The 22,986-nt window shown below is 38.9% G+C and overlaps 5 protein-coding genes across 6 annotated transcripts; 3 read left to right on the top strand and 2 right to left on the bottom strand.

The window, feature by feature from the left end:
* The first annotated feature begins 2,505 nt into the window (after positions 1 to 2,505).
* LOC137743636 (probable E3 ubiquitin-protein ligase BAH1-like 1) lies at positions 2,506 to 5,423 on the top strand. Its single transcript, XM_068483563.1, has 6 exons — positions 2,506 to 3,041; positions 3,586 to 3,830; positions 3,935 to 4,189; positions 4,616 to 4,753; positions 4,885 to 4,943; positions 5,043 to 5,423. The coding sequence occupies exons 1-6, from the start codon at positions 2,894 to 2,896 to the stop codon at positions 5,146 to 5,148; spliced, it is 951 nt and encodes a 316-aa protein (XP_068339664.1). The 5' UTR covers positions 2,506 to 2,893; the 3' UTR covers positions 5,149 to 5,423.
* Positions 5,424 to 8,504: 3,081 nt separating this feature from the next.
* LOC137743363 (ankyrin repeat-containing protein At5g02620-like) lies at positions 8,505 to 10,715 on the top strand. Its single transcript, XM_068483247.1, has 2 exons — positions 8,505 to 9,242; positions 10,081 to 10,715. Exons 1-2 carry the CDS (start codon positions 8,585 to 8,587, stop codon positions 10,674 to 10,676), a joined length of 1,254 nt encoding a protein of 417 aa, XP_068339348.1. The 5' UTR covers positions 8,505 to 8,584; the 3' UTR covers positions 10,677 to 10,715.
* A 273-nt stretch (positions 10,716 to 10,988) lies between these two features.
* On the top strand, positions 10,989 to 11,576 carry LOC137741774 (ankyrin repeat-containing protein ITN1-like). Its single transcript, XM_068481492.1, has one exon. It carries the CDS (start codon positions 10,989 to 10,991, stop codon positions 11,574 to 11,576), a length of 588 nt encoding a protein of 195 aa, XP_068337593.1.
* A 278-nt stretch (positions 11,577 to 11,854) lies between these two features.
* On the bottom strand, positions 11,855 to 13,681 carry LOC137743362 (nucleolar protein 16-like). Its single transcript, XM_068483246.1, has 3 exons — positions 13,266 to 13,681; positions 12,213 to 12,334; positions 11,855 to 12,125 (listed from the first exon to the last, which is right to left on the bottom strand). The coding sequence occupies exons 1-3, from the start codon at positions 13,612 to 13,614 to the stop codon at positions 12,009 to 12,011; spliced, it is 588 nt and encodes a 195-aa protein (XP_068339347.1). The 5' UTR covers positions 13,615 to 13,681; the 3' UTR covers positions 11,855 to 12,008.
* Positions 13,682 to 14,548: 867 nt separating this feature from the next.
* On the bottom strand, positions 14,549 to 22,338 carry LOC137741902 (ABC transporter C family member 14-like). Of its 2 annotated transcripts, none has more exons than XM_068481598.1 (12): positions 22,026 to 22,338; positions 18,640 to 20,826; positions 18,208 to 18,528; positions 17,895 to 17,981; positions 17,181 to 17,810; positions 16,903 to 17,067; positions 16,508 to 16,802; positions 16,104 to 16,318; positions 15,660 to 15,965; positions 15,475 to 15,538; positions 15,133 to 15,372; positions 14,549 to 15,036 (listed from the first exon to the last, which is right to left on the bottom strand). In XM_068481598.1, exons 2-12 carry the CDS (start codon positions 20,743 to 20,745, stop codon positions 14,936 to 14,938), a joined length of 4,530 nt encoding a protein of 1,509 aa, XP_068337699.1. In that variant the 5' UTR covers positions 20,746 to 20,826; positions 22,026 to 22,338; the 3' UTR covers positions 14,549 to 14,935. The 2 variants fall into 2 exon arrangements, with proteins under 2 accessions (XP_068337699.1, XP_068337700.1); XM_068481599.1 differs by lacking the exon at positions 22,026 to 22,338 and adding an exon at positions 21,106 to 21,693.
* Between the last annotated feature and the right edge of the window lie 648 nt (positions 22,339 to 22,986).

Raw genomic sequence — 22,986 nt, 5'->3', positions numbered from 1 at the left:
CTTATCGTTTACTAGACTTAGAGGCCGGCATGACAATTTCTTGTATAGCCCGTTAATTCAACATAAAACGACACGATCCATTAACAAATGGGGTCATTATCGTGTCATATGTTAAGAACTGTTAAGATAACGAGTTGGCACGACCCACCTTAAGATAACAAATATGCCACAAAAATGACACAAACGCAATCCATCATGCTTAATCATAGGTACGTGCATGCATTTGGGTTAAATAAATCAACAAAGTATTCGGACAATGATGGTTTTAGCTTTTCACTCTGCAGTTTGTTGTTCTTCAAACAAGTTAAACCTAAGAATATATCTCTCCTTTTTGCATTGTGCTTTGGACTGACTGGATCACAGAGCTTGAGCAGTTGTGTGCTCTCGATCGACAATTCGTAGTGCTTCTTCCACTCACAAACCCTTCCCCACCCCCCTTATAGGCCTTAATTTTATGTTTTCGAAGTGACATGGAAAATCAATCTACGATTCTCTCATTTTCGAAGTGAGACTTTACATTCTTCAACACCCATTATACATTTGAGAAATCGATCATGGAAAAGCAATTATACAATTTGCATATGTGCATCTACTATACAAATGGGAAACAACTTGGTGGCAAAATATATTTTGTCATCCTAAAGTCAAAGGGCGCATGCATCGCACTGCTATATATTATCTCAAGTGGTTTTATAGGGTTGGACTAAATCAGAGCCAGTCTAAAGGTAAGGCCAACAACACATATGTTATAAACTAATTCACTTCCAATAGGCTTCATACGTTTTCACGCATTTATTCTACATATACCTTAAATTTCTTTATTAATGGTATTCTCCACAACGCATGTGATTTATAAATCATATGGATACATATAGAATGGTTTGAGAGAAAGACATGGAGTTGGAGGGCTCAACTTTCGTAGATGACAAGCAAAGCAAATTAAGCAGTGATGTGGAAAAACACGTTCTTCTTCTTCAAGACCGGGCGGGGCCATACTAGTGTCGCGTACCAGTTTTACACGTAACAAAACAGTTGGCTTTTGCTGCTATTTTTTCACGTAACGTAAATAATCATCTTGTGTTATAAAACGCAAGTGGCCTTTTATCACAGTGGTAGAAAGGAGTTGAGTTTTTGTACCACGACGTGAGTTTGAATCCTGTAGGTGACCTATCTAAAAAATAAAAAAAAATACTTGTGTATCACTTAAACGTATATAAGTCTCATTTCTATTAGAGAGATGATACAAATAATGATAGGATTTTCACATTGAAACCATGCATGAGATTTATTTGCATGCCAACGAAAACCAATGGAGATGGTTGGATGTCAGGACACTCTATTTGCTTTCCCCTTTATTTTACTTGGTAGCTAGCAAATTCAAATGACACTTGGTTTTTCAAATCCACATGATCCTATGTAAAACATGATGTGACATGGAAGTTCCAAGATGTCAAATATAAATGTTAAAATTTTATTTTATGACTTATGTGGCTATTTGATGTTGATGTAAAAAAAAAAAAAAATTATTCCAAGGGATGTGTTAAATTATTATTTTATTATATATTGTGTGTTTTTTTGTTTGCTATCTCACACGTGAGGATGAGGCATCTCTATTAACCTGAGAGGCTTAGAGCGTGCTTAAAGTAATTTCACAAGAGTGGTGAACAACTTTCAAACACCATTCCTCACTTAATTAAGGCTCAAATCACCCATTAATCGCTTTAATGCCCTACTTAGTGACAAGTCTTCTCTACCAAACTCGGTTTAATTTATTCTATATTGGACCACACTACTACAATTTTTTTTTTAAATAGTTTAGAATATTGTAATTGTATATCCTATTGATGAATTATGAAACATCACACATTAAATAACAAAATTGACTTTATCTTAGTTTGCTGTAAAAAAAGATTGCTAGAAAGCAAAGTGCCAAATGACTCGGCTATCATGTCAACTATGATATCTCCCTTGAAGAAAACTTTAATGTCTATAAATCCAAAGTTGACGTATTTGACATCTTCTTTAGAGATGCTCTATAATATGTTATTCATAGCAAAATGTCAAGTTGAGATAAGGGTGGTGCTCTAATCAACTCCTATTTGATCTCAATTTTAACATGACAAAACCTTTGTAGGTTATCGACCCACATTTTAATAGATAATTTACAAAACACAGCCTTAATCATTTAAATTATCAGCATCGTTCAAATAAATCATATACACGTATTATTCTTCTATTTTTAGTGAATGATAACTTTTTCGGATGAACTTACACGCACATATTAGCTAAATAATTTCTTCCTTCACGGTGAAAGGAGGTTGTAGATGATTTCTTTTGGACATCTCATCTAATATTAGAGTCACTTTCTCGGCCACCAATCAACCAAGAAAAACAAAGAAAAATGGGAAGTCTCACATCAGTGACAACTGGAACATAAACAATTTTTCTATCCAGTATTACCCTCGATTTAGAAATGTCTTCCAATCTGGATTTATCCCAAAAGAAAACGTTTTCAAGTCCGCTTTTAAAGTTCCCGAGAAATCCTCCGCCAAAAAAGAAGGAACTTTTCCGGAACAATCCTTGACTTTTTCTCGGGAAAATCAGCACCTCAGTATTATCCGATACGATATGTTGTCCTCTTCTTCCTTTATATATGTGTTCTTCAAGCGCGTAGACCCGGTCGACAGGGAGGAGAGAGAGGAGAGAGAGAGAAACCGTTACACATCCTATGTACACAGACATCAGCAGATGATTAAACTATATATCTAATCAGTGATTAGCGTTAAAGATTTGATGTTTTTGGCATTTCAATCGCCATTTCAATCGCAACCCATCTCTGATATCCAGTGAATTTAATTGAAGTCGAAGGATTTGGGTTAAATATTGATGAAAAATGAAGTTCTGCAAGACATACCAGGAGTACATGCAAGGCCAGAAGAAGAAGCAGCCCGGGGTTGGATTCAAGAAGCTTAAGAAGATCTTGAAGAAATGCCGCAGAGAAGATTTCCATGACGTCCGTACTTGCCCCGACCATTGCCCAGGTAATTTAAATTTCAGTTACAGATTTTTGGTTTTTAATCTGTTTCTGAATATTGTTATGATTAAAATTTTTAACTTAATTTGCTAGTTCTTTTGGCTCTTTGAATCCCAATTAGCATTTAGTTTCTTGTTCATGTCGGATATATATATATATATATATATATATATATCATGTGTGTATATATTGTTAATTTCATTGGAAATCTTTGAGATGAAAGGTCAACATCTTGCGTTCATTTCATTCAATTGTTTGAAGCCAAATGTTGGAGATTATGTACAAGTTACAACAACTGAAATTTTTAGCCAGTCAGACGTGAATTAGGTCACTTGGTTAGGACAATGTATCCACCCCATCGTCTAAGTTCGAATTCTTATCTCGTAAACTACAGTAAGTTTAGAATATTGTCTTTGTAGGAAAAAGTAATCGATTTTCAGAGCACATGGAACCTGTTTTATCTTCTAATTTCGAAGGTTACTGAATCCTCAGTGATATTGATTTTTGTGCCGGGCAATGGAGTTTATGCTGATTTAATTGAATTTTGGTAGTGTGTGATGGGAGCTTTTTCCCGGCCCTTCTCGATGAGATGTCTGCTGTGGTGGGTTTCTTTCATAAGCGTGCACAGAAATTGCTTGAACTCCATCTTGCTTCTGGCTTTCGTAAGTACATGTTTTGGGTCAAAGGTAAACGTCGAGGGGGCCATGGTGCCTTAATAGAAGAAGGCAAGGACCTCGTTACTTATGCTCTGATCAACGCCATTGCCATTCGGAAAATACTAAAGAAATATGATAAGGTATGTGAATCCAACTGCTCAAAATTGGTAGTGCGTTTATCGAAAGTTTCGGTAATCCAGTTAAATATATATGTTTATAATTTTCATTTGTGTTATGGGAACAGATTCATTACTCAACACAAGGACAGGCCTTTAAGTCGCAAGCTCAAAGTATGCACATTGGACTCCTTCAGAGCCCATGGCTTTTTGAGCTTATGGCTTTTCACATCAATTTAAGGGAAACCAATACTAAGTCGAGGAAGGCACCGGCTTTGTTTGAGGGATGCTCCCTCAAGATTAATGATGAGAAACCATCTCTCGCCTGTGAGCTCTTTGATTCCGTTAAGCTTGATATTGATTTGACTTGTTCTATATGCTTGGTAAGTATCAAGGTTTCCATGTAACGGATTATTGACAGCGTATTTGTGTTGTTACCATGTTAACACTACACAGCGTTTTATCCTACCTGTGAATTCAAGTCTTGAATAAGAGGTTTTGAAAATTGATATGAAAGTTGTAGCGCTCTTACAATATCACTCTCGCTCTTCAATAGATTAATTGCATATTTCATGCCTCTTATTATGTAGGAGCACATATGACTAGAGCATAACACTCGACATTTTTTCCCGCAAACTGCAAACAAAGTGACGTACAATTTTGATTAGCTCAACTAAAACGTAAACCCTCAGTAGCTGTAGTGTAGCAATACCAAGACATTAGTAGGAGTTGTTGGGAAGAAAGCATGTTGCTATTGTTGCACTTCATTTGAGGTTTCGTGTGATTTATTTTTTTCTTCCGCTTTATAGGACACGGTTTTTGATCCAGTTGCTCTTACATGCGGTCATATATTCTGCCACATGTGTGCTTGCTCGGCTGCATCAGTGACTATTGTCGATGGATTAAAGTCTGCAGAACCTAAAGAAAAATGCCCTCTATGCCGAGAGGTGAGTAATTATCTTCTTTCTAATTGGAGTTTTGTAGAGCTGTAATCTTTTAGGACCTGGAGAATGAGCTGCATCGCTACAATCAAAATTATTGTTGCTCACTGTTTTGTGATTGTTCGTGCTGATTTCAGGCAAGAGTTTTTGAAGGCGCTGTACATTTAGAAGAGCTTAGTATGTTACTTAGCCGAAAGTATGTTTTTGTTCAGCATATTCTCACTTAGAATCCTTATGAGTAAATGATCATCCTATACATGCAATTTCTTATTCTTATTTATTCATGTTTTAACAGCTGCCGTGAATACTGGGAGCAGAGACTCCAGACCGAGAGGGTAGAGAGGGTTCGGCAAGCAAAGCAGCACTGGGAATCCCAGTGCCGGGCATTCATTGGCCCTTAGTAGCTGCCCCCACGGTTGGGGCTTTGTAACCCGCCAACTATTTTGTAGTTTGGAAAGCCATTACCTTCTTGTTTCTGGATGTTTAGCTTCTTGTATATAGCTTTTGAATAACATATGGTCTTCAAAGTTTTGGGACTTAAACATTTGGTTCATGTAAATTTGCATTTTTGGATTATGGTCAAGTGCATCCTGGCTCCTTGAACCTTGCTACAAAGTATCCGAGGGTGCGATTATAATTTATAATGCTATTTGTATCATATTTATTGATCACTTTGCTGCCCAACTATATGTGATATCCAGCTACATTAGAATTTAGAGAGTCCAAAGAGCGGCTCTATTATTTCAGGGGTGGGATCCTCTTTGGAATCCCATGCATGGCTTGGACGCATATCGTCTTGGCAAGCTTTTCTTCGTGGAGTGCCGGGGAATTACGTTCAATTGCTTTCGGAGGTTGTGGTACCTGCAGTGAGAATTGCTGCTGTCAATACTTGGCAGGGCAAGGACCCCGAACCAATGCTTCGGTTTTGAAGTCTTGGGAGAATTTGTCGCCCCCTCGTGTTCTTGAAGCCATGTACGGTAGTCTTGCCTAAACTCAAGGATGCCTTTGATTTGTGGAACTGCGTGAATACACTATTCCTATCACGTGTGGTTGCGTCCATGGCAACCATACTTGGGACACAAGTTAGAGGATTTGTGTCCCACCTTACATTTCAAGTTGAGTAATGTTCTTGGCGCATGGCACCTGAGCGATGGATCAGCTTATACGGTTCTCTCACCCTGGAAGAATGTGTTTGATTCTGCTAGTTGGGAACAGCATACACGTACATTTATAGTTCCGAAGTTGCAGCTTGTGCTCCAAGGAACCCAAGTGAAACCTCCAAACGGGAGGGTTGATGAGTTATTTGGGTCATGAGTTGGGCTTCAGCCACCCCCATTCATCTCTTGGTACATATCATGGTGAAATTTTTTCTTCCCCAAATATATAAAGGGAAATTTTATTTGAACTCATCTAACCTCTTTCTACACCTAACTTATCCTCTTCACCCATATTATTTTTTATTAAAGAATTAATATCTCTTTAAACCCAAATTTATTACCTAAACTACCATCTCAAACTCAATTCAAAATGTAAAATTATCTTTACATCCATATGCTAATTAGCTTATAACAATGCATGATTGGATTGGGATCAAGATTGGGGTTGAGAATGAGATTGAGAATGAGAGGTGTCGGCTCGCTGTAGGTGTTTTTTCCTGTATCTCCATGCTACTTGGATGCATCTTTCTGCAAGGCCTCTCCAGTAATGTGACTCATAACTGCCATAAAAACCAAACTTCAACATCAATGTTCTGTCATAAACCATTCCCACATGCATCCTAGACGATTTCTTGCAGACCACGTATGCATATGTCACCAGTCTTCAATCGTGTATGCATACATGAGATATGAATAGCTTAAATTAAATAAACCTTATGGCTCCTTGAACACGTGGTTTGCGCAAGAATCTGGAGAAAACACTGGTGACTTGTTCAATGTCAGCTGCGGCAATCAATGGAAGAGACCTACACGGGTGGACTGCTCTCCATAGAGCCTGTTTCAAAAGGGAGGATATAAGTTATTCAAACGCTGTCTGAGGTGTAGATATGGATGCTAAAGATGAGGATGGATACACCGCGTTGCACTGTGCAGCGGAGTTGGGACAAGCGGATGTGATTGAGATGTTGGTAAAGAAAGGAGATGATGCTGAAGCTCGAACTAATAAAGGTGTGATTGCACTGTAGATTGCTGAGTCTTTGCACTACGTTGGGATTACTAGGATACTTATTCAGAGAGGTGCAACAAAAGACAATAGTAAAATGCCACATATCTTGACCCATGCCTCAGTTTCATTTGGGAAAAAAATCTATGGGACTAGAGGAGGAGATCATCAAAGGAAGAATGAAGAAGAAGAGATCGAGTCAATCTAGAGCTCTTTGTGGGAGTTTCGATCGTTCGATGCCATTGGCTGTTGTTTAGCTAGTAAAGCTGGAATTAATATTGGTGCATTGGTATTTTGATAAACGTAGGATAAATTGGAGGATTCAAAACTTCAAAATCACAATCCAACAATAAAAAAAACTTGTGTTTCTCTATGAGATCTATTAGGGTTTTAGCCGGAATTAATGTAGGATAAACAAAGAGTGATCCTAGGGTTTAATTATAATGTTTGGGTTTATCGACAATTTTGAGTTTTATTATTAATTTCATTTTGTACTTATAGTAATTATGCAAATGGGTAAAATAGACAATTAACATTTAAAATTTAAGTTGGATGTAAAAAGATGTTACATTGGTCTAAATAAAATTTCCCATATATAAATGCGCTGAAAATCTGGTTGCTTTCGAACCCCAACTTGAAGAGGTTTCAAATTGGCATAACGGGTTGGAAGGAACTTATGCACGAGGAGCTTCACAATTCACACTATTGAAATCATCCACGAGAAGCTTAAATGTGGTCTTGAAAGATGAGTACAAGAACATTGCAATGTTGATTTAATCTCCCTTAATCAGTCTTGTTTATTGATATATGCAAACTTATAAGATGATGTTATGCGGATATAAGAACAACAAGGTACACACGCCACACACAAACACAAAGAATTTAGCCAGGTTTGGCGAACTTTGGCTACTTCTTATGTGATCTTTCTTGAGAAACCACTTGCACTGTGGAGAATAGCAACTCAGTTACAAGAACTTATTGAAAACTTATGCTAAACCCCAAAACCTCACTTTAGATCTCTCTATCACTCTTGGCTTTCTACCCCTGTATTTTATATACTGTTCGTTTGAATAATCAGCCCCAACAAGCCTATTTTAGACCGATTGTTACATGACTTACAAATATAGGATTCTTGAATCCTTTCAGAATAGGGAAAACTAAGTTATTTCCTAATCTTAAACTGATGGGATTATAAAGAAGAACCTATTTCCCAATTGTTATGGAAAATAACCAGTGCACATTCCTTTCTCTTTTCCCAACACCAATTGAAAACTTAAACCTAATTGGCCTTGATATTTTGACGAGCCATATCACAACAATATACATTTTTGCATCCGAAAATCACTTTAAGGCCATGAAACACAAAAGTTTTCACACATACAATGACATAAAAATTCTGCAGTAATGCATTTGAACAAGCGGACACATGCAAGGATAGGAATTGACAAGAAAACGGCTTCAGTCCATACACAGTTTTGCACAACAGTACAAGAACGAACAAGTAGACAAAAAGGATAGGTATTGATAGGAAGAGGACTCTAGTCCATACATAACACAAAGCAACAAGCCAGAACTTTCATGAGATTCCAATCACGTACGGCCGGGGACTAATTGGCAATTTTCCCGTTACTGGGTTAAAGTTGAGTGAGAGAGAGAGAGAGAGAGAGCTACATAGCCATGGATCCTTTCCTGTATGAAGCAGCAACATCGGGTGATGTTGGTTTTTTGAGAGACAAAATCAACAGTAAAAATGGTGGTGTATCATCAATTGATCTTCTCCTCCATCAGAAAACGCCTAAAGACAACAACATTCTTCATATCTCCGCCGAATCAAAGCAAATAGATTTCTTCAAAAATGTCGATCCAGATCGATATGGTCAACTGTTTTGGGCTCCCAACAAGAAGGGTAACACTCCACTGCACGTTGCTTCAAGAGTAGGCTGTGTCGAAATAGTCAAGCTACTCATCCAAAACGCCACAACAGCGACAGCGCTAAGCCTCGAAGGAGCTGATGAGGAAAGTGGACTAGTGTCACCAGCTGATAAGGGTGACCCGATCGGACGACAACAACTGCTCCGAATGACTAATTTGCAAAAGGATACAGCCATGCATGTTGCCGTCCGGTCAGGTCACCATCAAGTGGTGCTTCTGTTAATGGAATCCGATCCTCAATTGTGTTGTTTCACTAATAGCGCTAACGAGTCACCATTGTTCCTAGCCACCCTCCACTGGTTTCCACCCCTAGCTTGTTCTATTCTAAACCAGTGTCCAACATCTCCTTCTTTTCAGGGAACCAATGGTCTCACATCTTTGCATGTTGCGGCAGCTCGTACGGGTACTGCTCACTCCCTCTTATTTTGTGCTTACGCAAGTGAGTTGGTTTTGGCTTTTTTGGGTTTAATGCTATCACATTGTATTATGGTATTAGAGTAGACTATCTTTCCGTACTTAATATGTAGTACTATGAACTTGTGAACTTGTCAATAATGGTTTAGAGTTTGGATGCTCACGTCCTATTATTCTTAGAGTGATTAGTACGTACTTAGATGTGTTGTCAACCTGCTAATTAGTTTTAAGTTAGGATGCTCACATTTTATTATTCTTAAGAGTAATTATATTGTCACATTCGATCTATTAAAGGCATTATGTACATTTTTAATATGAAATAACTTGTTTGCTCTAACATGAAATTAACTATTGAGGCCAAAACAATATTAATTTAATAATAATAATTATTATATTTTTCAATGCACCCACAAGTTCAATGTAGGATAAAGTGGAAGTTGATCAATTCATAGCAGGAAATCAAATTATTCATGACTGAGAATGGTAGTGTTACTGTTTGTGCAGGTTTTGGTGATCAACTTATGGACAAAGTGCAAGTTGACCAACACCAAGGACTGGAGGCTAGTGAAATAAGTGTGACTGATCCTCATGGTAAGAGAGAGGTAGTGCAATAGTTGAGAACAAGTAATTAAAAGTAGATTTGAGGTGCTTTAAGAAATGACTTACATGTCTTCACTCGATTGGACCTGACAATAGAACCTTATTTTTTATTTTCATCAAATTGTTTGGTTCTTGTAGTTTCTAGTACCTAATTTTCATACCTTTAATTTATCTTCATGTCTAATTTTCATACCTATTTATATGTATCAACATGCAATGCATGCTAGGGCTTGTGAAGATAATGGTGTCCAAAAATCCTGGGATGATGAAAGAAGTTGACACACTTGGGTGGACTCCCTTGCACTATGCAGCTTTGTGGGGCAACTCTGGAGCAGTGTCAATATTGCTGCAAGCTGACAGTTCGGCCTCATACATTCTAGATAAATCTGGATTGTCAGCTCTACATGTCGCGGCGTATGCAGGCCACACCAGTATCATGGAGGAGGTGATTCGATGCCGGCCTGATACTTGTGATTTGCTCAATCACAAAGGCCAAACGGTTCTTCATGCTGCAGTTTTAGGTGGACAAACATCTGTTGTCGAGTACATATTGAAGACGCCGAAGTTTGCAGGACTCATAGATGAAGCGGACGCAGATGGAAACACTCCTTTGCATCTGTCTGCCATTTACAAAGAAGATGGACTTCGAGAAATTTTGACAAACGATCCCAGAGTGAACAAGTCTGCTCTGAATGGTAAATTATACACAGCTTTCGACATTTTGCTTCAAGATCATGACAATTTTACACAGGTATTTCTACGTACATTGCTCAATGATCATCACAACAACACATCAAAGGAAGGAAAACGAAGAACAAACTAATTTCAAACTATAACTCTTACTACGGATTGTTAATAAGACTGCTACATAACACAAAAAGACTACATCTGACCAAAACTTCGTTCTTCTATTAAGTTATAGGGTAAATTTGTAAAGACCTAATTATGAACAAACAGGAAATTAGCAATCATAGACCCCAACACAGAAAATACCAGAATACCACAACACAAAAAAGTAAAATAAAAAACAAATTTCATTGCATATGCTCACTATAACTTTATCTCCACGTTTTAGGTTTTCGAGACTAGCATTGATCCTCGCTGTGAACTGATCGGCCCTGTGAAATCCATTGGCATGCCATTTCTTCAAGAGCATATCCTTCATCATATCATAGAATTGGAACCTACAGAGAAGGAGAGGTCTAGTGAACCGGCCATTGCAGACAAGAAAGAAAAGCCGCTAGAAGATACAGATGAAGAGTTGTGGAAAAAGTTTGATACGAATCTACTCATAGCGACGCTTATTGCAACTGTCACTTTCACTGCAGCTTTCAGCATGCCCGGAGGACTGAAAGATGATGGAACACCGGTTTTACAAGACAAGGCATCATTTCAAGTTTTTCTGTTGTTCGACTCCCTTTCCTTCATTCTCTCAATATTTGTGGTGCTTGTTCATTTAATTACAGCTAATTTAGCTATAAACTTACAAGGTGTGCGGCCAATTTTAATTCATTATTCTGTTATTGGAATGAACATAGCGTTTGCTTCGGCCTTGTTTGCGATGCTTCCCAAGGGTACCCGATGGCTTGGAATTTTGGCCTGTGTAACCTGTGGCTTCATATGCTTGGTAGCCACCCTTATGTACTACTTGCAGAAACGAAGACGGGAAAGGATTATAAAATGGATGTTGTACATGACGAGGACTAGTGCTCGAACAAGATAAGGGGATTCCCATGGAAGGGGTTCCTGGCCTCTGCCTATGATTTAAGCATGCGCCTTTCATCGATCTCAACGGCACGCAAGCGGATAATTAATTTCGGCTGAGGGGTTTTCAGCTTGCAGTTAAGAAGTAGAGGCTTGTTGAACAATCATGGCTGGAGGTGTAAGTTGAATTCGTTTTCAAGTTTCCGCTGTGCAATATGTAATGATAAGTTTTGTCATGTATGGAAGCCTTCAGTACTTTTTGTTCACCATACAGTTTCTGTTAATCGCATTGTTCCGTAACTCAACTTTTCCTTCGAACAAGTAATCATTCATCAGCCAAAGTTTATATTATAAGTCAAAAGCATACAACATATTATAAAGGAAACGAGATCACATTCGTTCCGGAAGGATGCTGATGAGGTCGCCCGCCATGTAAGATCGAGCATATTCCTCAATGAGTCAATATCAAGGGATTTCTATCTTTATGCACATGATACCGTCTGCATAATTTCTCCAAAGTTGCGACAGAATGCTGCATTGCATTTAGTTTCGTATCCATGAACATTCTCTGCAAAAGCAACAAGAACCCACATTAAGGAGAAAAAAGCGACCTTACAAACTTAAATTTCTAACATGACACGAGCTTGTGCCACACCTGATAGTCATCACCATACTCCTCAATGAGCCGACCAAGATGAAGACGCTGCATGGCCGTTAATGGTTGTAGTGGTGCAGATTTTCCATCTCTACGTTTCTTCCCTAGACTAGTTTTCAAATCTACATGACCAAAGAAAGTCGTGCGATTAGAAATAGCAATGAACTACAGAAATGATCTACATTTCGATTTCCCAATTTGGAGAGAGAAGAAAATAAAAGACCCAAGAAGCTCCACAACAAATGCTATATGCAATTCAAAAAAGCAGTAGATCTACGAGTACTGGTTTTCACAAACTAACACAGCTCATTTCTTAGAGCGAACAACAGAAAGTCTCCGTCTTCGCAATCCAGTTAAGCCTCTACATTATTACATTCTGATGGTCTCTATACAGCAGTCAACTGCAGCACCAATGAATTACCTTCTAGAAGTTTGTAAACCAACAAACTAGCCAGCTTAAAGAGGCTCCCAGTTCCCACCAAAGCCAAACTTTTTGAGCTTATAGGCTTTCGAAGTAAGAAACTGAAGTACGCAATGAAATATAAGTATCTGACTAAGCAATTAAATTTTCAAGATTCAGCTTACTCAAATACTGATCTGGAGCAAGAACTTCAAGAAAGCACAACAAACTGAAATCTCATAGAAGAATCCAGCTTGGATATGAAAAAGGTCGAAAAACGAATATGGAGAATAGGCATGAGATTACAGGTTCCATCTGAATCTTTTACCTCTGTTGTTAGCCTGCAATTCTAAAGGTTACTACAACCATTTTTGCAGGAACTTTTGGATTCTGATAACCCAGTAAACGGTTTGGATTATTTACCAATTCTAATTCGGAAACACGAACACTCCTCAACCTCCAGTAGAAATCTTTATCATAAAAAAGCAATCTTTCAAATAAACCCATTTGCAATATGATTTCAATCAGTTATTCAATCAATATAGAAGAACCCCAATCCTCAAATTACTCATTTTAGCAAAAAAATCATAAATTCTCAATTCCTAATTCGAAAACAGAGTAGAGAGAGAGGGGGGGGGGGAGAGAGAACTCACCGTCCTCTTCGAGATCGCTGCCGTCGGCGAAATCGAGCTCTGCGGAGGCGTCAGGGTCATCGGAGGGCGGAGGGGGGACCTGGAGGGAATCGCTCTCGACCATGTGAGAATTGCGAGACCGGAGGCTGAGCAAGTTAGGGTTGGAGACGAAGCCGAAGGACTTGTAGTTTTGGATGACGGAGCCCTCGGCGTCCCATCGGGGGGCTGAGGCCGGGCCTTGCTGCTCCAGCATGGCGCGGAGCTTCGGAGGGAGGCAGAAGGCGGGCTTGAATACGTTGGGCTTCCTCTTCGGCAGCCCCACGCGCACCTTCGTCCGCGACTGCTTGTACTTTCTTCTTGACCTTCCCATCTCTCTCTCTCTCTCTCTCTCTCTCCGCCGCTCTGCGAGTCTCTGTTTTACGGCGGGATGAAGGGTTTATGTTTCCCGGGGTTTTAAGAGTAGCGAAGCTAACTTTGACCTAAACGCTCCGTTTTTATGCACCTTAGACGCTGCGTTTTGTAATGACCTCGCTTTGCCTTGAAATTTTATTTTTATTTAAAACAAAGAGTTAATTAATGTTGAAAAGTGTATTCTATGACATAAATGAAAAAGTTGCTCCCAAATTGTTTATAACTTTTTTTTCTAAGAAGTTTTAACGGAACACTTTTGGTACTATTTATTTTAATGAAAAATAATATTTTTACTTCAAAAAGTCATTCATGATATTATTCACTTACAATACTTTTTTTGTCATTTTGATTAAAACTCAAAAATTTCAAATCATTTTCATTAGTTTTCCTTTTTTCTAATGTTCTCACAAAAAAGTATGCAAAAACTCAATGGTAGTATTTCTCACATAATTTACAAGCTAACACTCATTATTTTTAATTGATTCTAAATTTTTTTCAAAATACATCGATTTCATACCATTGTTGCATCATTCAGAAAATTTTCGAGATTTTTCGGCCCTCAAAAGGCACTTCCAAGACATGCTAGTATTTTCTATCTCTTGATTTTTGTATTTTTCAACCTAATTTTTTTTAAATACTTACAAAATAAAACAAACAATAAGAATGTTTCAAAATAACGTACAACATTTTGCTTCCTTCGCGTGTATACGATAAATTATCAGCTAAGGTTTTCGCAAAACCGTAAACTTATGTTAACTCACGATATTTGATCAATTTTTTCAATTTTTAGTAAACCCCATTTATAAAACGTGTCATTTTCGTCGTACAAAGACTCATCCTAATCCTACCAACAAAAAGGACCCAACTAAGTAGAAACTGGAAAATGATGAGACTGCACGCACAAATTTTGAGTATCTGAAATTTCCAGGAACAATATAATTAAATTTCTCAAGAAGCATCTTGATAAATCTTGTGCAACAAGAAACTTTAAGCATGATTTTCTAATCTAAATACATCCTAAACAGGCTACACAAATGAAGCTGGTAACCCTACCAAATTAGCTACTTCCTGCAGTGGTAGGCTACGCTTGTTCTTGTTGTTCATCATTTGTTTTATTTTCTCGGAGAAAATGATTAGAGCCGACGCCTTTTATGCTCCGGCTGTTGCTATTCTTCGAGGACAGATGCAAGCAGTGATTCTCTGGAAAATTCGCAAGCGTAAATGGAATCACCACCCGAAGCAACGATGAGGAAACGAGAGATGTAGACTTCCAGTGCTGGTTATAGTCCTGACGACCGGTTGGCGTACTCCTGAACCAACGCACCGAACAGTGACGGTCTTTCAAGTAAGCGGGATGGTTTCTCAAATTCCTTAGCCAGTCCTGTTAAAGACAGAAACAGAAGAGTGTCGGCTACAATTTTCGGGTGGTAAACGAATGCCGGATGTGACAAGATATTAAGTTAGAGGGAGCACTTACCTGCATCTACTACTAAAACTCGATTGCAGTCCATCACTGTAGGTATTCTGTGCGCAATGCTGATAATCGTACAGGCAGCGAAATCCTCTCGGATGATCCTTTGTATTACAGCATCGGTCTGTGAATCCACTGATGCAGTGGCCTCGTCCATGAACAAGAGCCGGCTGTGCTTTAACATAACTCGCCCCAAGCAGAGGAGTTGTCTTTGTCCCACGCTCCAATTGTCTCCGTTATCAGCCACTATCAAGATAAAAAATTTATGAAAATTGGTCAGTACATAACCCTAGTGATCAAGTGTCAGTTTCAAGACGCAGAGAGTAAACAATGCGGAGAGCCACATACCTAAAGAGTTGAGTTTTTCGGGTTTTGCAGCAACCACGTCTTTAAGTTGGCAGCGTTCGAGGCTCTACAAGAAAATTGAGACCATTGCAAATAAGCATACAGCATAGTTTCAACTTAGCAAGAGATGACATACAGACACTCTGTATAATTCAATCTTATTACTTTCGACGTAGCATTGTGTTTACCTTCCAAATCTCTTCATCTGAATACATTCCAATTGGATCAATGTTGCTTCTCACAGTTCCTTCAAAAAGGACAGGTTCTTGAGGAATGATCCCAAAGCGAGACCTGAGATCGTGAAGCCCTATCATGGTTATATCGATCCCATCGATGATAATTCTGCCTCCTGAAGGTTCTACCAGCCTAAAGAACACTTGGATTAAAGTGGATTTCCCACTTCCTGTTCGACCAACAACGCCAATCTTCTCACCCCCGAAAATGTTTAGACTAATGCCTTTGAGAACCAAAGGTGTATTTGGGCGATATCTGACCTGCTCACCCCAAAGTTTAAAATATCATCAAAAGAAACCGAGCCCTTTTAGCTTGAGACAAAGTAATGGTGATGACCAACTAAGGAAAACGTGCATTCAGACAGTGGATGTTATAAACAGAACTGAAGACAAACTGACCTGCAAGTCTTTGAGCTCAACGTTGCCACGTGAAGGCCAATTTGGAGGAGGAACACGGTCTACAATCTTCCACGCTGCTTCTGATGGAATGTTTGTAAACTGTTTTATCCTCTCAACCGACACCATCCTATTTTCAACGAAGCAGCTAAAATATATTGCCCAGAACAGCACACCATTAAGGGACAATCCGTAGGAGAGAGTTAAACCAACATTCTCTGCACCATAAAGGAAAAACCGGTTTAGTGAAATCTCTGCAATAGATACTCGTCTACTGTCGCTCGTTATGTTAGATATATCAAAACACAGTGCTAACGTGCACCTCAAATCTTGCTTATAACCGAGACTCAATCAGACGTTGTAATAATAATGCACTAAAACAAGAAGGATCGGGAGGGTTTAAATACCTGGCTTTATAATACTGCTTGGCAACAAGATCATGAATATAGTGGAAATGCAGAGAAGTAAACTCCCAAGTATCTCCAATCGGAAACCCAACCACTCATTGGAACCATTGTTGTGGAAATCCATACGCAAGTTGGCATTAACTCGTTTAACATTTTCCTTGCAGAACATGTTTTGCATTCTGAAAGAGCGAATCGTCATGACCCCAGATATGCTCTCTGAGAAATGATGGATTACAGGAGCTTTCGTGATTGAATCGAGTCGAGTTAACTCTCGAGATGATGCAAGATAGTAACCCTAAAACAAAATAAGTACAAAAATCTTCAGCATTGAGTGCAACATTATAGTTACAGGTTACTGGTAAATATTAACACCGTGACAAAATGAACGAACATACCCGGTACCAGACATTAAGCCAAATAAGCGGAATCAGCAAGAACACAGTGGGCCACGAATATTGGCAAACGATGATAAAGATGCCGAGCACAGTAAAGAACATGGCAATGGTAATACCCAACATGAAGGGAAGAAGTAGATCGATATTCGTCTGATCAGTTGATGCCTGGTGGACAGAAAAATTCTCCGCAGTTAATAAATAGGACTATATATACATGAAGTTAGAGTAAACAGATGACAGTCTTAACAGATATCTCATCAAGTATGACAAAAACGTACCCTACTCAGAATTCTTCCGGAAGGTGTAGTATCGAAAAACGACATGGGAGCATGCAGGATGCTGTGAAGAATTTGCTTGAAAAATGTTTGAGCTGTTTTAAGCCCCACAAACATCACAGCAAGTGCTCTTATCAATACCGCAACAAATGCGACACATGCAATGAGTGCATAGACAATAATAAACACAGATGGTTTGAATGACGCCGCACGCTTTGCTGCAGTTTCATAAGACAGCCAGTAATCACCCGCCATTTGAGACGCTTGCCACATCAGAGTCAATGACAATACTAACACCACACCCCACCATCCGTAAGCCTCTGTGCAATAAACTTTGTAAATGTGAAGGCTGACTTTGCCGGTTTCTTTCTCTTCTTCTTTGATGAGCTTAGAAGTCGCTTTATCAGACTTCGGCTGGTCCAAAGAGTTGTTTTCACCATTTCCTTCCCCGCGTTTTGAGGAGATTTGCTGAGATATTTGAGGTCCAGGGGAACTTATGCTGGGATCAGCGGTGCTCATTTCTACAAGTTCCATGGAGGTATCGTGGGCAGCAACAAGCTCTTTGAAATCCAGGCCAGAATTTAGCAAATCGTTATACTTTCCTGCCTGTACTATCATCCCATCTCTCATGACCTGATAAATATAAGTAGGAGGGATACATGAGCAAATTGCATTTATAATTTCCTCGAGAATACATGAACGATTCCAAATACTTACCAAAATAAGATCAACATTATGCAAGAAGTCAACTTGATGAGTTACAAGTAAAACCGTCTTGTTTTTAAGCGCTCCCCTCACACATTCCTGCAGAAGGCCATAGACATTACAAGCATGAGCGCCATTTTAGATTACGAAGATCTAAACAAGAACGTTGTTTTTCCGTTTTTCTTTCAACACCTTTAGATTACAAAGATCAAATCCGCCATCTAAGCACTAATTTAAGTGTGAGCTAGACTATTCAATCACTGTGAAATCAAAAGTAAATCATTCTTTACTACCAAATGTAGAACAAAATATAAAGTAATGTCACCTTAAATATTTCTGACCCAGTATGAGCATCAACAGCACTGAAGACGTCATCAAGGAGATATATGTCACAATTTTGATACACAGCACGAGCAAGTTGAATCCTCTGTTTCTGGCCACCACTTAGGTTGATGCCACGCTCTCCTATCTCAGTTTGATCTCCGAACTCCATCATTTCCATGTCCTTTTCCAAGCAACAAACCCTGATTACTTCCCGGTATCTCTCTCTGTCCATTGGCAAACCAAATAGGATGTTTTCTTCAATGGTTCCGTTTTGAATCCATGACGTTTGAGCCACATAGGCAGTTGTCCCGCAAACTCGTACCTGTTTTCAAAGATTTTGTTAATTTAACAAGTGATTGAATTGAAGCTTCAATGGAGGGATTTTACATCATAAGAGACATCTAGAAAATGGTTTAATGGTATCAGATTATACCTTTCCGGATAACTTGTGCATCTCACCAAGAATTGAAGCTAGAAGGGAAGACTTTCCGGATCCCACTGTCCCTACAATCGCCGTTAGCTCACCTTTATTAACTTTTATATTTATATTTTTCAAATCCTCTTCATTGCTTTCATCGTCCCAGTTGAACGCGCCATCTTTAACTTCAACAGCAATCCTACTATCACAGCCTTCTACCCTCTCCACCGAATCCTCCAACAATTCCCTACTCTTCATAAAACGATCCAGCCTCCCGAGCGATATCATAGCTTGAGAAATTGATATCATAGATTGCGGGAATGTCCTGACTGGCTCCTGAAGAATTTTGAAGATGGATGTGGTTGTGAACACTGTCCCAGCATCAAGTCGTACACCCAACAAAAGTGCAGTCCCGAACGTGAGAGTTGATGTAATTACTGGGGTGCACCACATGATCACGATATTGGCAGAGATTGAGTAAAAGAACTTGGTCAACCAGCTAAACTCTGACTCCCGGAAAGCTTGGATCCTTTTGTTAAAGTGCTCCTCCCAAGCTTGGAACTTGATCACGCGCATGTAATTAAGCATCTCGTTCGTTGCCTTCATCCTTGAATCCCGATTCTTCATCACATTAAACTGGAACCTGTTGTTCCGCTTCGTTCCCAGCACAACGAACACGAGAATACACATGATTCCGGTTATAGCTGTGATCACTGCTGCACCAAGGCTGTTATATAGAAGGACCAACGCAATGGTAAGTTGCACTGGCATCATCCATATAGCGTGCAGCTGCAGCATCATGTCTGAGAGCTGTTGGGCATCAACCGCCATGTAATTCACAATCTGTCCAACTCCATGAGCCTGCCGAGCTGAGCACGACAACCTCAAACCCTTCTTGTACAAAGAAGTAATAAGGGTGGAACGGATGAGCATCCCAAGCTTCTGGGAGTTGAAGTTAAATTGGTGTGTGGTTAAAACTTCAACGAATTTCGCACATAGAAGGATCAATACGAGGTAGTATCCTTCATAGGCTGAGGTTCTTATTCCCGCGGTGTAATCCACAAAACTTTGGATAAGCAGAGGCCCAACATACATGACACAAAGCCTGATTACAGCAAGGAAAGCTGTGAAAGCAATTTCTTTCCGAAAGCACCGGAGTAATGTTGTTCGAACTGGGTGGTCTGATTTTTCTTGCGGTTTTGGCCACTTTGATTCAAAGAGAATTGACATCACTTCAGCTCTATGTTCCGGGGAAAGGGATGGGACTTCGTCAACCTTCAGCGGGCTTTTGTACCCCTTACTGAGCAGAGGATTCATCCAAATCCAAAAGGTCTTAGAAATTATGGAAGCCGAAGCAAAGCCAGTCACGTTGGATTTGCTTGAAAGGGGTTCGTATAATACCGCATCTCCATTTGTAGCTCCCTCAAATTCTCTGTTCACAGCAATCCCAGTTGATCCTCTAATGGCGATAACAAAAAGAAGAATCGCTAAAGGGAAAGACGCCGTTGAAACTATATCATCCAATCTCAGACTAGGCTCCTGAATTCCTTGAGCATAGACCAAACGAAGTATCCCCGATGCTGTAAACAAGGAAATAACAACAAAGTCTGCAACCCAATAAATCCGAAGGGAAAGCGGGTGCTTAACCACTTGAAATCTCCTCTCGTGCGCCACCAGCATTGTGATCACTGCATGAGTTATGGCCTGAACCAACCAAAAAAACCCTTCTACGAGCTTCCATTGCAACTCGGTGCTTCTAGTGAATGCTAGAATGCAAACAACTGCATAACAAAATGTCAACACAGTGCTCACAATCAGAGAAAGCTTAAACCAAAGAGTAGTTCTGAGATGAGCTCTGTTCTTCCTAATGAGGGGCTTGTTGAGGTCAGAGTTGCGGCCGCCATCCGCGGAGATGAAGCGGGAATAAAGCTTTTGTATTGAAAATGCTAAGAGCGAGAGCAAGAAGAGGAGGTTGAGAGAGGACAGCAGAGCTCTCTGAGGACAGGGAGAGAAGAAAATGAATCTCAGCCATTGAAAGATTGGTGTTACGGCGGTGTCCTCCGAGAACTGAACCACGGATGGCGAACATGAAAAGGACGTGATCCAAGTTGCGGAAGACATAGCTACAAAGCTTTGTAGCAGAGGCTAACGTTGCAGACTTTTGTGCTGAAATCACATCAACATCATTCTTCTTCCCTTCCCCTGAAATTAGCCACAACGAATTCTAAAATTATAAAAACAAACAACAACAACAACAACAACAACAACAACAACAAGGAAAACAAATGTTTTGAAACAACCCCTTCGTAGAAGTCACGAACCTTAAAAAAAGGAAAAATGATACTGTCAATTAGAAATAATTAAATTAAAATTAGCATCAAATTAATCCTCTAAACAAACACATTAATCTCTTTTTTTATATTATTTAGTGTAGGGTTACAAAAAAAAAGTATAAAATATTAGAAATCATCAAGAAAGTACGAGGAAAATCATGAGGGCAAGACTCGTGCCGGATCCGACTGAACCCGAATACTGTGACGACATTGTTTGACTACTTGGAATTTTCACAAATATAGCACATGAACAAAAGAAATAATTTAAAATTAAATTAAAACTAAATAAAGCATTCTTGTCAAAGACGAAACTAAGAAAACAGAATGGACAAAATTAAAACAGTTTGAATTAAATAACCAGTAAATTTGAAAAGGGCAAGTCAGATGAAGATCAATTAGTAGCCAATAATTAAGGTAAATACAAACAGATTTATATTATAATAATCACAGTGTAACAGTGCAAGGAGGGAGTAGTTGGAGAATCTTCAGAGTCATTCAATCTCTTAAACAAAATTTAAACACCAACTATTGAAACAATATCACAATCAAAAGTAATAAATTTCAAGGCAAAAAAGAAAAGAATATTAAGAGCAGAAAATATTTTTTTTGTTCACTTCATTATATGGAGCAAGAAAAGGAAGAAGGTCTTCACCAATTTCTCCTTCCGGTGTATTTCTGACATTTATGTTGAATAAAACAATTTCTCCAAATGCATTTTAAGCTTTGATTGAGTAAATCAAATAACAAAACGATACAGGAATGTGAAGAAAGAGAAAATGTGAAAATTGCTTGCCCAAAAATATTTTGAACGAAATGCAAAAATGAGGGCTAAAGCCAAAAAAAAAAAAAAAAAAAAAAAAAACTATCATGGAACAGGTTGACCATCATTGCGACATACTTGGGAACTAATGCAAGGTACTTGGAGAGATTATTTCACATAACCTTGAATTGGCGCTTCGAAATGTCACAGGAAACTCGTTTTATGTAAGTCTTTTTTCTTATAGCTGATTCATGCAAAAGCAAAACACCCCAATTGACAAAACAAGAGAGAGAGAGCCATGAGCTTACCTGGGTTTGTTGGAAGCTCTGTGAAGGTTGGGTTTGAAGAGGAAGAAAAGCAAGAAATCTAGAGAGAGAGATTCAGACAATGGAACTTGGGTTCAGCTAACTAATTCAGAAGCACAATTGGAAGAAAGAATCACAAGCTGCTGGAAAATCCCAAGGCATAAAACATAGAAAAGTGCCCCTTATCAGCTCTCGACCTCTCAGACCTTCATACCAATATATGGGCGTTGCATATATATAATAACGGGGAGAGAGACAGAAATACTGCTTAGAGCGCGAGAGACTGCTTGGAGAGGGAGAGATGTTTTTCTGTGAGTAAAGGGTCTGTGGCCTTCTATGTAATTAATGGTTTCAATGAAAAGACGTGGAGGAATGGGTTCTGCAGTCTTCCCTGCCATCGTGAGAGTCATACATTTTTATTATTTATTAATTTATTTATTATTCATATTTTAGTTTTATCTTCTTCTTTGTTTTTTATATTTTTTGGGGTCAAAGATTCATTTCATAGGGAGGGATGGGACAGAAAACATACCAAGTTTGCTTCTAACCTCTTAAACCAAATTCATTGTTTTTAGTTTTGGCTGCTTCCAAACGAGGAGAAAACCTTCACCCACGCGCAATGTAAGATCATGGACGGCTACTCCCCGTAAGCCGTCGATAGTCGATTACATTAAGCTGAATGCACATGTGATTGGTATTTCGAACTTTAGAATGTATCAAAAAAATATATATTTATGTTACAAATGCATTGACTGATTATAGTCACTGGGGAAGCCATGTTAAGGGCCCACGGTAGTCCAAATTGCTTTCGGTGAAAATCAAAATTTTATATGTAATTTTTCTTGATTTTCGAATGTAGTCTATTATGTATTTAGTCATTAATTTGAATTTTTTTAGTTTAATTATATAAAATTATATATAGTTTACAAATCATCTCTTTTTCTCATCGTTTTTTGTACATGTA

The sequence above is a fragment of the Pyrus communis genome, chromosome 8 (assembly GCF_963583255.1).
Source record: "Pyrus communis chromosome 8, drPyrComm1.1, whole genome shotgun sequence".
NCBI lineage: Eukaryota > Viridiplantae > Streptophyta > Magnoliopsida > Rosales > Rosaceae > Pyrus > Pyrus communis.
The sequence above is the reverse complement of the archived record's forward strand: the minus strand, read 5'-3'. Positions and strand labels throughout refer to the sequence as shown.